The following is a 13,505-nucleotide window of genomic DNA, read 5'->3' on the forward strand; positions in this document are numbered from 1 at the left end:
TCTTACCCAGTTATCTTACCAAACACCTAGCTGTGTTGAATTCTTCTTTTTTTGGCTATTATTTTTTTTAACCAACCCTCTACCTTCTGTGCCTAAAACAGTCTGTACATTTTTTATGACTTTAAAATGACCTGAAAACGCACCAAACTCGAGGAATTGCAGTGTTCAGAAGCGGCTTAGCACTTACACAATAATTCTGTTGTTTTGCTTTACTTTAACAGTCAAGTGATGAGTAAGATGCTTTCCTCTTTGCAGCATGATGTCTTCAGAGGGTATGGATTGAGATGGGATGGTATGTTTAGAAGTAGACAACCATAATCCTGAAGCTCTTGTTTAAGTTGCATTCAAGGGTTTTTAAATATATCAGAATACCTATTTTGATTCAGATGCAGATATTGGAAAATTTGTACTAGCATTTGTTTCATCACACACTGGAAGGAAATTTCACCTACCTCAACTTTGTTGCTCAGAAAACGGAAACAGTAACTTTTTTGGACTTTGTATGTTTTCCTGACTGCTGAAAGAAAACTACAGTTTTCTTACTAAAATCTTGTGAAGTAAAAAATACAGCGCTGCTAATCTTTTTAAGATGGCTTATCACTGTTCAGCCAAGCAAGGCTAATTATCCTGTAATCTGAAGCTAATGCAATGCTAGCTACTAAATGTAGCTCAAAGTTAGCTAGCTACAAACTAGTAAGCTCATTTACGCCAACAAACTGAACACAATTAGCGATAAAGGAACTTAGCTGTCAATCATCGTTAAACGTGATATAAAACCTAGTTTTTAACCACTTACAGCTAATGAAAATGAAACAAAGAGGACATGAATACAAGGCTGCTATATGATATCTTCAAATCATCACAACAATTGGATGTGGAAAATCTTTTTTACGAGGTGTATACATTTTTTTAAGTTTGACCACAGCCCATCGGGAATGGCTGGAGAGCCTTTTTTTTTTTACCTACACTGCAGCCAGCCACCAGGGGGAGCAGTTTTTGTGGAGACCTCACCTAGAGCTGAGCAAGATGACGTCCATTTTTTTTTGGTTTTACAGTCCATGGTTAAGACTTAGTGCATTCTGGCAACAGAGGTACAGTATTGTACAATAGTTCGTCACGGCGCCATGGAATTAGATAAAATGAACAGCAAATTAATAAATTAATAATATGACAAATAAGTTAAAGTGATAAATTAAATAAATAATGTAGAATTTTACTTTATGCTCAGATAGGTCAAGCCTAGCAAAAAGGTTGACCACCAAAACTATACTTCTTCCCCCAATAGGATCACTTTGATGGATACTGAACAGCTTTCAACTCTTTGTGAAATCAGTGAGTGGAAAACATAAACGAGTTGACATTTTGGTTGTATTCTGCTTCCAGGTATTTTTGGGGGGGTTTGTCAGAGAAAGGTTTAAGCTCACAAGTCACATAAAGAGCGCCAGTTACAAGACAGAAAACTAAAAGTACTATTACCTAAGCTTTTTTTTTTTTTTTTTTACAAACAGTTGTATCCTGTCATCTCCCCCAAAAACATTCTTGTAAAAGAAAAAAAAACAACGCTCAGAGACGGTTAGGTGGGTTTGTGAGACTTTTACATTTTAATGGGTCTATGCTGTGAAGTAGAACCTACTTCTGAGTAAAAACCCTACACACAGTCTTTGAAAAGAGTGACTGAAATAAAAACTCACAATGTCACACAATTTTGTCAAATGAAAAAAACAAACTTTTAGCTGCCCCAAAGCACGTGAAAAATAATGCAGCCAAACATTCCCTCAACTAGAAATATATTTATTACATTGTTGATGCATTATATTGTGTATAAAACAGACTTTGAGGTATGTTTAGGGACATGCTTGAGGCAAATAGAGGTTTTGTTGAAGACTGAAACTGATCTTAGGGGAGTCACATGTTTTCGATGTATAGTGACTGTAGAAACTGCACATGAAGTTTGGTTTTAGTTTACAGTCAACATATCACGCTCAAAATGTCACCCACTGGTGCGAAGCACATTGATCATCTGCCCTTCTTCTGTGGACACTGAATTTTGTAGCCCACTCTGTAGGCCTGCAGGTACACACGCGCCTGATTTATCCTGCAGGAAAACACAGCCTTGGTTTGATCATGGTTATATACCTAATCATAAACAGTTTTTTAAATACACTTTAAAAAAGAGAGAAAAACTTATCATAAGTTTTTGGAAGTTCATTGATTTCTGTAGGAAACAGCACTTTCATCCCCATCCACCTATTTTTTTTCCAAATGATCAAAACTTCACAACAAGTTGAACCAGAGGGTGAAAGAAGAAGGTAGCTTACCTGTATTTAGTGCAAAGCTGAACTCCAAGAGGTCCACAACGGTCGACATAACTCTCCCTAAATGCTTTTCTTACTGCTCGAGCCATACTGACCACAGTGGTGACAACAGGACATGTCCTTGTGAAGAAATAATAAAAAAGAAATTTACAATCCTCTTTAAATTATATGTCAGCTGTGAATTAAATAAGATTTTTGATCACATAAAATTGTTTTACAAGGTTTGTCTTCACATGCTGAAAGCAAGACACAGGGGAAAAAGTTTCTGATGTGGTTCTTGTAAAAGTTCTTGCTTACAGTTTTTCACAGCGTAAGCCTGCAGTGCCTTCAGGACAGGTACAGGTGTTGTGAGGACTGCAGGTAGCCCCGTGCTGGCAGGGTGGTACACAAGGGGTGGTCACCGCTGTGGAAATGACACACAGCACTTGTCTTAGTGCACGATAAAGACTTGAAAATGTATTTTATGTCAACACCAACAGGAAAGACTAACTAACCAACCTGTTTCACATTGACCTCCAATGAATCCTTTGGCACACTGACACCTGTTGAGGCCCACACAAACTCCACCGTTCTTACAAGGTTTATGACACTGGACAGGCTCTGTAGGAGCAATCAAGCTGCAGTTTACACTTTTGTTGTTACACAGGTATTGACAGTGTTGCTGTGGTTGAAACATAATACATTGAGTTATAATGTTCACAGAAATAGTAAATTCTGAAGGGCAGAGATATGGAGTGTTGCATGTCCCCGGCCACTGGAAAGGCTGTCCCCAATTTACTTTAACCTGATTCACTTGATGTCTCCGACATGATGTAACATTGCATAGTTATTCACCCTTAAAAGCACATATCCAAACTGGGTCATTGGTATTTCTCAAAAGTTGGCTCAGGTAGCGACCTGAAACTGGGTCAGCTAGCTGGACTGTGTTTGCTTTGAAAATGTTAATGTTTGAGGGTCCAGTTCTTTAAAGGTCAATCCAACTTATGATCCCTATCTACAACATCATGATGAGTTTTCCATTGTTTGATTCTATAAGTTTAAGATAAATGCAAACTGTTGTTTCTACGTTATATCACAATGGGTAACTATGGATACAGTGGGAGTAATCTTACCTATCTGGCAACGAGCGCCTCGCCATCCACCCACACACGTGCATTTGTTGACATCGACACATCTTCCCCCATTTTGACAGGCAGGAGTGCACAGGGCTTAAAAATGACACACACACACACACACACACACACACACACACACACACACACACACACACACACACACACACACACACACACACACACACACACACACACACACACACACACACACACACACACACACACACACACACAGATATAGGTAAGTCAATAAAAGAACAGGGCACTCAAAGGCATGACAGTAAACTAAACAACCTTTTGTGGTTTGTGCAGTAGAACCCATAATTTCCCTCAAAAAGCAAAGAGACAGGGAGGTAGAAATCACAAGCTACCCCACCTGAGCGTCTGGTGTAACAACAACCACATGTGTTAGCAGTTTTTCTTACTCACGCAGTAAGCATTGTGGGCCGTTGTAGTCAGAGGGACACTGGCAGGTATTGGGCCCCACACAGCGTCCACCGTTAGCACAGGGAAGCTCACACACAGCTGAGCAAAACACATACAGTCAAACATGAAGATGAGTAAAGGAGGATGTAGAAGTCTTGAAATGGTAATGAACTTCTAGACACCATCTTTTCATCATCCTCTAAAATAAAAAACTTAAATAGTTTTTGCATTGGTGTCTGTGTCTTGAGTACCTGTGTGGCAGCCTGCTCCAGTCCAGCCAGGGGGACAGAGACACTTGTTCCAGCGCATACAGGTGCCTCCATGTGCACAGGGAGGTGAGCACATTGCTGAAAACACACAAACAGCATTTCTATACCGAAATTTCTGAAGGCAATGCTCAAAATTTCCATTGAGACCATTACAATGACACATGGTCAAATGTGCTTCTCAATATGTGTTTGAATGAACCAGCATAATATAAAATATTCATGATGTGAAAACTGTCCCCTGAATATAAAATAAAAACCTGAAAACACATCACAGATAAACTATCTTATGGCTGCATTGGTGGGCCTCATCTCTGTCTTTGGGTGGCACTAAGACTTTATATTGTCAATCGTGTTTTTATGAGCATCCACTAAATGGCTCAATTTTGTGTTTTTGATCAACTTAAAGCTTTCCAGGTGTGTACCTGAGCAGCCCAGTCCAGGGTAACCTGGAGGACAGTCACAGGTGTTTGGGGCCACACACACTCCATAGTTTTGACAGGTAGGGTCACACACAGCTGGACAGACAGAGAGGTGAGAGAGAATAGCAACATAATATTAAAAATAGATTAAACTGTGAATAATTAGTAATATTATTCATGATCGACTGTAAAATGTTTGATATTATACTCACGCTGGCACTTGGTGAGGTCATCAGTTCGTACTTGATACCCATCCCTGCAGGTGCAGTTGAATCCACCTGGGTGGTTCAAACAGAGCTGCTCGCAGCCTCCATTTGTGAAGTCCCCGCACTCATCCACATCTTATGGTGAAAAAAATGAAAGATAGAAAGAAAAAAAATCAACATTTACAAAATCTACCAGTTGAAAAAGTAAACATTTAACAAATCTTTTAAAATTGATCCAGATGATCTGTTCATTGCATTTCAGGTCACCAAGCCACCACCAAACAAACTTGTTTGTCTGTACAGTTAACAAATATTTGTTCAAAGAAAACTTAGCAAAGGCTGAACCACTCAAAGATATCAGCTGTCAGCCGACAAACTGGATATTCATTTTTTCAAACAATAATCTCATGAAAACCTTGGCCGTGCAAATGTAACACCAATTGGATTTTTATTGCAGCAGTTTAGACTAGGGGTGCATCGATCACAATTTTCTGGCTGATCACCAATCACCGATCTATAAAAAGCCTGACCTGCTGATACTGATTTGAACCGATACCGATTTTTATTTTCTATTTTTTATAACTGACAGCATAAACCTCCAATGTTACAATCTTATTTTATTGAAAATCAGCAAAATTACCTGTGAAACAATAAAATCTTTATGTTTTAACGACCAATAAACTTTCAGACCTTCCCGGAGGTATACAGGATCAGTTTCAAATGTAAGGATGGGCCAATCACCGGTCCCCCAAAATTAAGGAAATCCGCATGTCTAGTTTAAACCTTTTCAGATCTTCATAGTTATGTCTATCTTGGTGGAGTCCTTGTCTGTAGGTTTCAACAGATGGCTGAAGTCTTCATTATTCTCCAACATAATAACAATTCAGGGAGCCAGTGAACTTGGTCACTAAATTATCACCACAAATCATAAAATATAAGCAAAATATCTCTGTAGTTTTCTAATTAACTACAAAAATAACTTTAGTAAGCCAACTGTGTTGTAATGAGAAAGGGTTTCATCAGAAATAGTTCAGGTGCTGTTGGCCTGGCAGCTCATTCATCGATCCCATGGACAAAGGTCTAAGGCTCAGGCTCACCTCCAACCTGCTGCCCTAAATTGTATTTCACGACCCAGTTTTCTCTCCCAAAACTTAACTGATAACAAAGAAAATAAATAAATAAATGAATGAATGAGCCAGCTGAAGCGGTAAAATGAAGTCTCACCCAAGCAGCTTCTCTGGTCCTCGCTCAACCTCCAGCCTGTTCGACAGCTACACTGCAGCTGTCCCTCAGCCCGCACCGAGCATACATGATCACAGCCTCCATTTCTCAGATCACAAGATGTTACATCTGACACAACAAAAGAACAAAAAATGTTCAAAATTTAAATATACAAATTACAACATAGGGATTAATGATAAAAATGATGAATTATTGCGTGCATATGCTTTAGCAACTGGACTGACAACTCATAAAACAATTTAATAGCTATGACAAACTGTGTCTACAGTACATCCAAACTGTGTCTACAGAACATCAACCTACAGTATTCCTATAAGTAAGAAACAGTTATAAAGCTATTGTTTATATGCTTTTTGAGCAAAATACTGCCTTGTCCATGTTGAAAAATTTCTCAGTGTAGGGTTAGGGTTAGGCCTAGACTAACCTGTTGCATGTTGTTTGCTAAGTAATCATCATGTCATCGAAACATTTACTGTAGAAAGTTTGTTGAAAGGCTCTGAAATATTATAAGAGGCTGTGCAATGAATGAAGATTAGAAATCTGACTAAAATTTGAACAGCTTTATATTGTAAAGAATTCAAAATGTCAAAATGTGTTGTAGTCACAGATAAATAAAAAACATACTGCTGCAGGTGAGGTTGTCTGTGTCCAGCAGTAGAGGAGGAGAGCAGTGGCAGGTGTGTCCTCCAGGTGAGTTGGTGCAGGTGTGAGAGCAACCACCGTTCTGGAGTTTACATTCATCAATATCTGTGAACACCAGGAAACATACATGTGCCCATATAAACAGAAGTTTTCAAAAAATATTAGACAATCTTGTGTGAAAATGGGCTTCTGTGCCAAAAGTTTATGTATTTGCCAGAAAGATGTAGTCATGCAAACTGGAACAAAACAAAACAGAGTAAGTGAAATAAACAATCTTCTGTTTTATCGTGCTTTGTGTGCTGATGAGTTTAACCAGTTTTACTGAAATGAGCAGGTAAAAAAAGGGGCAGTTGCTGAGTGACTGACCCACACAGGTGTGACCATCGATGTGCAGCTGGTATCCAGGCCTGCAGACGCAGTGGAACGATCCCTGAGTGTTGATGCAAAAGTGCTCGCAGGTCCCATTTTGTGCTGAGCACTCATCCACATCTGAAGCATCAGGGACATTTGTTTAACAACTGGCAAAACACGTCTTCATATAAAGCTTTCCTGGACACAGAGATATGAAGCTGAACAAGAACTATAAGAGGCAAGTGTTTCAGGAGGAGCAAGGTCTGGCACTCATTTTGTGCTAGGCGCCGCCCTGTTGGCTATGGCTGCCTTTTGCAGCAGCTTCTTTGTTCGTTTCTTGTAATTTTTTCGTCTCTTCTTTGTCTTTGTATTTGGAGTGGATCATTACTTTGTTTGGCTCATTTGTTGGTCATGGACACCAAACTTTTTGTGGCTTCAGTGATATTTTTACTACTTTTTCTCCTGTGTTTGTCTGGAGATCCTACATGTAACCATGGCTGCATTGTTTGCATGTCAACTCAGCTGTTAGCAGCCTGTAGCATGTCAATGCTAACTGGTGTAAGGCCTGAAGTCTTCCCACAAGGTGAGGAGAAGAAGGTGAGGACGACGTGCTGGTTCTCAGGTGTGAGCTAAGAAGTGACGACATGGACCTGTCCTTCCATCCATCGTTATTGGGAACGTAAGATCTATCTCCAATAAGATGGACGAGCTAGCTGTGCTAACCCAGCATCAGAGGGAATACCAGAGGGCAGAGTAGCATCATGCTATTCACAGACATGGCTAACGGAGCTAACATCAGACACCAACACCACTTTGAAAGAGCTTCACCTGCTGTGAGCAGACAGGATCCAGGAGACAGAGACTGAACAGACTGCTGAAGGGGCTCAGTCCTGGACCCTGTGGAGGTGGAGGCTGGCTGAACTGTAGAATGATGGACAAGCTGTCATCATCTATTTTCTTATGGAACTTTTTGTACTTTCTATACACTTTCTTACTTTTGTTTTCTTGATTACTGCTGTGACTTCAATTTTGTTGTACTTGTTACAATGACAATAAAGTTCTATTCTTTTCTATTCTATTCTATTTTCATGGATCATATGGTGCTTCAAAGAGAGACCTTGTCTTTCATGCCCTCTACTGACGAGCAGAGGGATGGCTCAAATCAGCTTCATGTTGATCATGGTGCACAGATCAATAAAACACTCTGAATTCATTATAACAAAAAAACTCCACTCTATCTTAGAATTAAATGTTTTCTGATTATATTATTCACACTTTGCCAAATTACATTACAGAAGTGTGAATTGCACAGCTGAAATTTATGCGTTTAGCTCTCAACAAAGGTGCTGTAGAGAGATATACAGTTAACCAGCAATGCCCTTCATTTTATTCTTTAAACAATGGCACATTTTAGAGGACCAGGACAGTCATGCTTGTATTTAGAACAATTTGATGTAACACCTTTTTGCCTTTAGATCCTCACAACTTGAGAGACCTAGGTGGTGTATCAATAATCTCATGGTGCGACTTTAAGTACATGAACAACATCTGTGGCCATGTGAGCTTTTACCTGTGCAGTTGTGTCTGTCCTCGTCCAGCTGGTAGCCTGAGCCACAATGGCAGCTGTACCCTCCCAGTTCATTGGAGCAGTTGTGTTCACAGTGGCCGTTGTTTACAGCACACTCATCAACGTCTGTCAACAAGGGGAATCCCAGAGGACAAGTGTGTGGTAAGCAGTGTGTGCCAAAGTGATGCTGGCACACACTAGAGTGGTCATGAAGACACAAGTTGCACTGGCAGACACCCAGAAATACTGAATATCACACACACACACACACACACACACACACACACACACACACGCACGCACGCACGCACGCACACACACACACACACACACACACACACACACACACACACACACACACACACACACACACACACCTACACACACACACACAAACACACACACACACACACACACACACACACACACACACACACACACACACACACACACTACTTACTCACCAAAACAAGAGTGTCCATCTCCATTGAAGCCGTGGTAGCACTGACAGAAATAGGAGCCTATGATGTTCCCACAGCGTGCGTTTGTGTCACACCCGTGACTGCCTGACGCACACTCATTCTCATCTGACAAAACAGAGACGACTTTTTTCCAACTCTCTTCATTTCCATTTCATTAGTGTAATTCTGACACTTGGGATCATTTTAATGGGATGCAAAACAGTAAGCATTTAAACTTGCGTACACAAGGAACCAGCCCCATCTTTTGGAAACAGAGATTTCCATTGAGGGACTCTGCACTGATTGCTTACCTTCGCAATGTGTGCCGTTTCCTCGGTAACCTGGTTGGCAAACACACTTGTAGCTCCCCAGTGAGTTCTGACACACACCCTGACCATCACACACTGAAGGACTCTCCGCACATTCATCTACATCTGGGACAAAGACAAGGGACAGAGAGGCAGAATTTGGCTTCAAACAGAATACATCATTTTAATGAACTTATTATTGTGACTAATTTAATGCAATAAAACTGTTTATTGCCTGTTCAAACAGAGGTCTTATATACACTCTCTTTTCCGTCAGCAAGCAACAAGGTAACTGATTCATTTAAAGGCTATCAAAAAAGAAACACCCTTACTGAGCATTTTGTCCTTTTCTACCATAAAATACGGATAGAAATAACATTATGTTCTTTAAAAGTACCATGAAAACAACCTGTTGTAAACTTTCCAAATTCCAAATTTAGTTGTAGTCTTGACTATTTTAACCTTTAGAAGCAAGCAGCATGTGTTCAGCAGGAAAAGCACATCATACCTTGACACACAGTGTAGTCCGGACACACAGGACCTGAGACCCAAAGTGCAGAAAAATCACACAGACAACAAAGATGTTTAAAAGTAAGTACAAAGAAAAGAAGCAGAGGAAAAACTTATTACATGATATGTTCAAGAAAAGGAGACAGCAGCGTTGGAGCAAAGACTGTGAGATAGAAAGCGGGCAGCCAGCCAGCAAGGCAGCAGATTTAAGCTGTAGCTCCTGCAGAGCCTTCCTCCCTGTCAGCAGGAGTTATTAAATCTGGGACAACTCAAGCAAAATATGAAAACCCACAGTACCAGATCAAACCTAGACATTAGTGCAGTCCTGCTGCTTTGTACGCCAAAAGCCAAACTTACCAACACAGGCCGGAGCTTCTGCTTTAAAGCCTGGCTGGCACTGACACACAAAGCTACCAGGAGTGTTTACACACACGTTTCCCAGCTCACGACGACACTGCTCCTCAAAGCTGCACTCATCCACATCTGCAGAGGGAAGAAGATTTTCTTTTCACATCTCCAGGGAAAGAAAACAATGTTACCGTCATGATCAAAAACTGTCATAGATTTTGTTTCAACTCACTTTTTTAGAGATAGACCGATTTTTTTTTCAGGGTGGATATCAATACCAAATATTGGTAGTCAATATTCGTTTGCAGTAAAAGGGAAAATATTGGCTTCAAAATTTAAAAACCACAAACTCAGTGCTTGACTTTGTTTGAATGACTTAAAGCACATGTTGGTTAAACAGCTCCTGGCTCAGCAGCAGGTCTTATAAAGTTAAGGGTAAAACTTAAAAAAAAACAAAGGCTCCCTAAAGTTTCTACAGTAAATAAAGTTTTCCAAAATTTCAGTGTAACCGAAATGTCATTTTATCTTTCACTTCTCTTTGTTTTAGGTTCAAACAAAAAAAAAGTGCAGGGAGTTTCCAGGATCAGCAGGATCTCTTATAGAGTTAACTGAAAATTGGCGGCTGCATCAGAGCCAAAACATCATAGTTTTAAATGAATCAGATTTATAAAAAAGAGAAGGGTGGTACATGTCAAAATGCTGCATATTGGTGCTGATAAAATTTTTAACCTTTCAGTTTGTTTTGTAATTATTAAGGCTGAAATGTGTTTTTTTACAGACACCATTAACCCCAACACTTCTTCTCATCCCTGATACGTCGTCTCTGAATAAATACTGTTACATTGTATATGCACTTTTCTCTCTCTCACACACACACTTAAACACACACCACTTTTACTATCAGCCTCACCCACACAGCTCCGTCCATTAAGTGCCATCACATATCCATGAGGACAGGAACATGTGAAGGAGCCAGGGGTGTTGGAGCACTCTGCATCCCCCTGACAGGCCTGTAAGCCCGTCACTGCAGCCAGAGCACACTCATCTACGTCTGGAAAACCAAAGTGTAAACATGCATCATGTTTGTGCAGCTAATTCTCTGAAGGGTACAGTTAATCACTGCAAAAAGTCTCCTTCCAGTATGATCTAACACTCAGTACATTCTCTCCGCCTTTATTTCTCACACATAGAGATGTTGACAAACCCTGGCACCCTCCAGCACCCATCAGGTAACCACGGAGACAGCTACAAGAGTAAAAGCCGGGGGTATTAGTGCAGCTGGCATGGGGACCACATGGTCCTGGCTCCTCTCCTTCACACTCATTAACATCTGTCGGAGAGAACATAATGTGCCGCATGTAGTAAGCATCACTGGAGCACAGCGCTCAAACCACCAATAAGAACTGAATTAAGTTGAGACCAGAGGTGTCCTAAAGACTGATGCTTGAATTTAATTTGGAAAACATTTCAAACAAGCCTTTTCCCACCTTCACAGCCAGCACCATCCTTCAGAGCGAAGCCAACAGGGCAGGAACAGTTGTCTCCATCTTTCACCATGCCAAATGGACAGCCACTGTCTGTGCTGTTATCCAGATTCACCTGGTTTCCTGGATGTTCAGGTGCAGGACTGGAGCTTAAAACTGTGGCAGTCAAGGGCGCTGCTGCTGTTGTCAGAAAACAAACAAAAAACCAGCTCGGAAAAGTGACAGGGGAACAATGATTGAACTTTCGAAGAAAAACTCACATGTAGTAGGTGCGTCGCTCTTTGTTTCAGTAAGATTCCCGATGACATTTTCAGTCACCTGGTTCTCAGATAGAAAAACGCAAAGTGAGTTTGAGTCTTTAAATCAAAACTAGCCTTTTATTTTGACACACAAACAGGACAACAGAATCTCTCCAATAACGTGCCTGATGTCCTCCTTCTCTGACCTGGCCCTTGTAGAGCTCTGCTTGTGTGTGTTTCAGGACTTCATTATCACCTTGCTCTGGGCTGAGCAAAAGGTCAGCCTCAGACAGCACCAGCAGCAGAGCTGAGAGGAAGGTCCAGATGTGAGCCATCATCACCTGAGTCTGTGTAGAGGAAGAGATGTGTTTACCAAGGTATCACACCAGCAGGCCACAGATGATAGTTTGGACTGTTTAATAATGCACAAAATGCATACAATTTTTACTTCTTCGAGCAAAATCCACTGGAAATTTATGTGGGGGAATTGTGTGCAGAAGTTACGCTAGGCATGCATGTCTGGGCAAGCCGAACAACACAAGGGGTTGAGCGCCCTGTTATTAGGTTCACATCAGCCCCCAGGGCCGTCTGCACAGAACAATAGAAACTATCTGTTTCTGCTGAATGTCTACGTTTCAAGTGCTAACAGTAAGTTGAATTTCGTCTAAATGCGGAGCTTTGAGAAAGTATAACCGAGAAGTTTTTCGATAATAAACCCCATAAAAAATTCCAGTAGTGAGACTGACTTACAAAGTAGTGCTGTGATAACAGAGTGTGGGTTTAACTGCAACAGAGTCCTGACTGACTTACCCGGGTTGGACTTTAACAAAAGCAGATAGAGACAGAATGTAATCCAGATGTTGGAAATGTTCCTCCCGTCTTCTCCAGATGCGGGCTCGTGCTGCCGCAGCTCCGCTCTGTGTCCGTATGGAGACAGGGGGGCTGTATCCTACATTACAGCAGTGACTCCACATCCTGTCCAGGAATGCTGCACTTCCCATTCCTCAATTCCCAAAACACCGCTAAAAAGGAGCAGTAGTCAGACCTGCCTCAAGATGCCCCTGCTTTGAACCCTGACATGGAGGTCATAAAGCAGTCAAGAAGCTAGAGAAGCCGAGTACAGGTCACTTCAGGAGTAAAAATGATGAGGCGTAACCCAACTTCATCATCATATAACACTTCAGAGATACTTCGGTCAACCCAAAAGACCACATGAGGGCAGCAGGTGACTTCTCTTACAGGTTTGATACTCTGAAGATTGAAAGAACAAAGTCTTCTACGATAACTAAATCGTAATTTTATGAAAATTGGAAAACCTCACTAATATACATTGACTCTCTCTACTCGTTTTCTCCCAGACCGCTGACTACACCTTTAAGTTATTTGTATTGTGAAAAACCTTCAAGCAGTCCCTACATACTGTCTAATGACAAAAACAAATGGTACAGCACAGCCATACTTTAGGCTTCTGAGCTGGATTAAATATATATATATATATATATATATATATATATATATATATATATATATATATATATATATATATATCTATGGACAACTCTTTAGTGGATACAATGGATACATATGCATATTTATGTGTTTG

At 40.7% G+C, this 13,505-nt stretch overlaps 1 protein-coding gene across 1 annotated transcript; it reads right to left on the reverse strand.

Moving 5' to 3' along the window:
- Positions 1-1,811: 1,811 nt before the first annotated feature.
- On the reverse strand, positions 1,812-12,801 carry LOC141789425 (uncharacterized). The gene is made up of 23 exons (XM_074668822.1): positions 12,713-12,801; positions 12,109-12,249; positions 11,924-11,981; positions 11,667-11,843; positions 11,384-11,509; positions 11,090-11,230; positions 10,189-10,314; positions 9,830-9,862; positions 9,325-9,447; positions 9,017-9,139; positions 8,556-8,678; positions 7,001-7,123; positions 6,617-6,739; positions 5,975-6,100; positions 4,757-4,885; positions 4,548-4,640; positions 4,108-4,203; positions 3,860-3,955; positions 3,428-3,523; positions 2,814-2,915; positions 2,613-2,718; positions 2,319-2,435; positions 1,812-2,095 (listed from the first exon to the last, which is right to left on the reverse strand). The coding sequence occupies exons 2-23, from the start codon at positions 12,238-12,240 to the stop codon at positions 2,017-2,019; spliced, it is 2,448 nt and encodes an 815-aa protein (XP_074524923.1). The 5' UTR covers positions 12,241-12,249; positions 12,713-12,801; the 3' UTR covers positions 1,812-2,016.
- Positions 12,802-13,505: the final 704 nt, after the last annotated feature.

Source organism: Halichoeres trimaculatus, unplaced genomic scaffold (genome assembly GCF_033239565.1).
Source record: "Halichoeres trimaculatus isolate MK-OKI-2021-1 unplaced genomic scaffold, fHalTri1.1 fHalTri1_scaffold_4, whole genome shotgun sequence".
Classification (NCBI taxonomy): domain Eukaryota; kingdom Metazoa; phylum Chordata; class Actinopteri; order Labriformes; family Labridae; genus Halichoeres; species Halichoeres trimaculatus.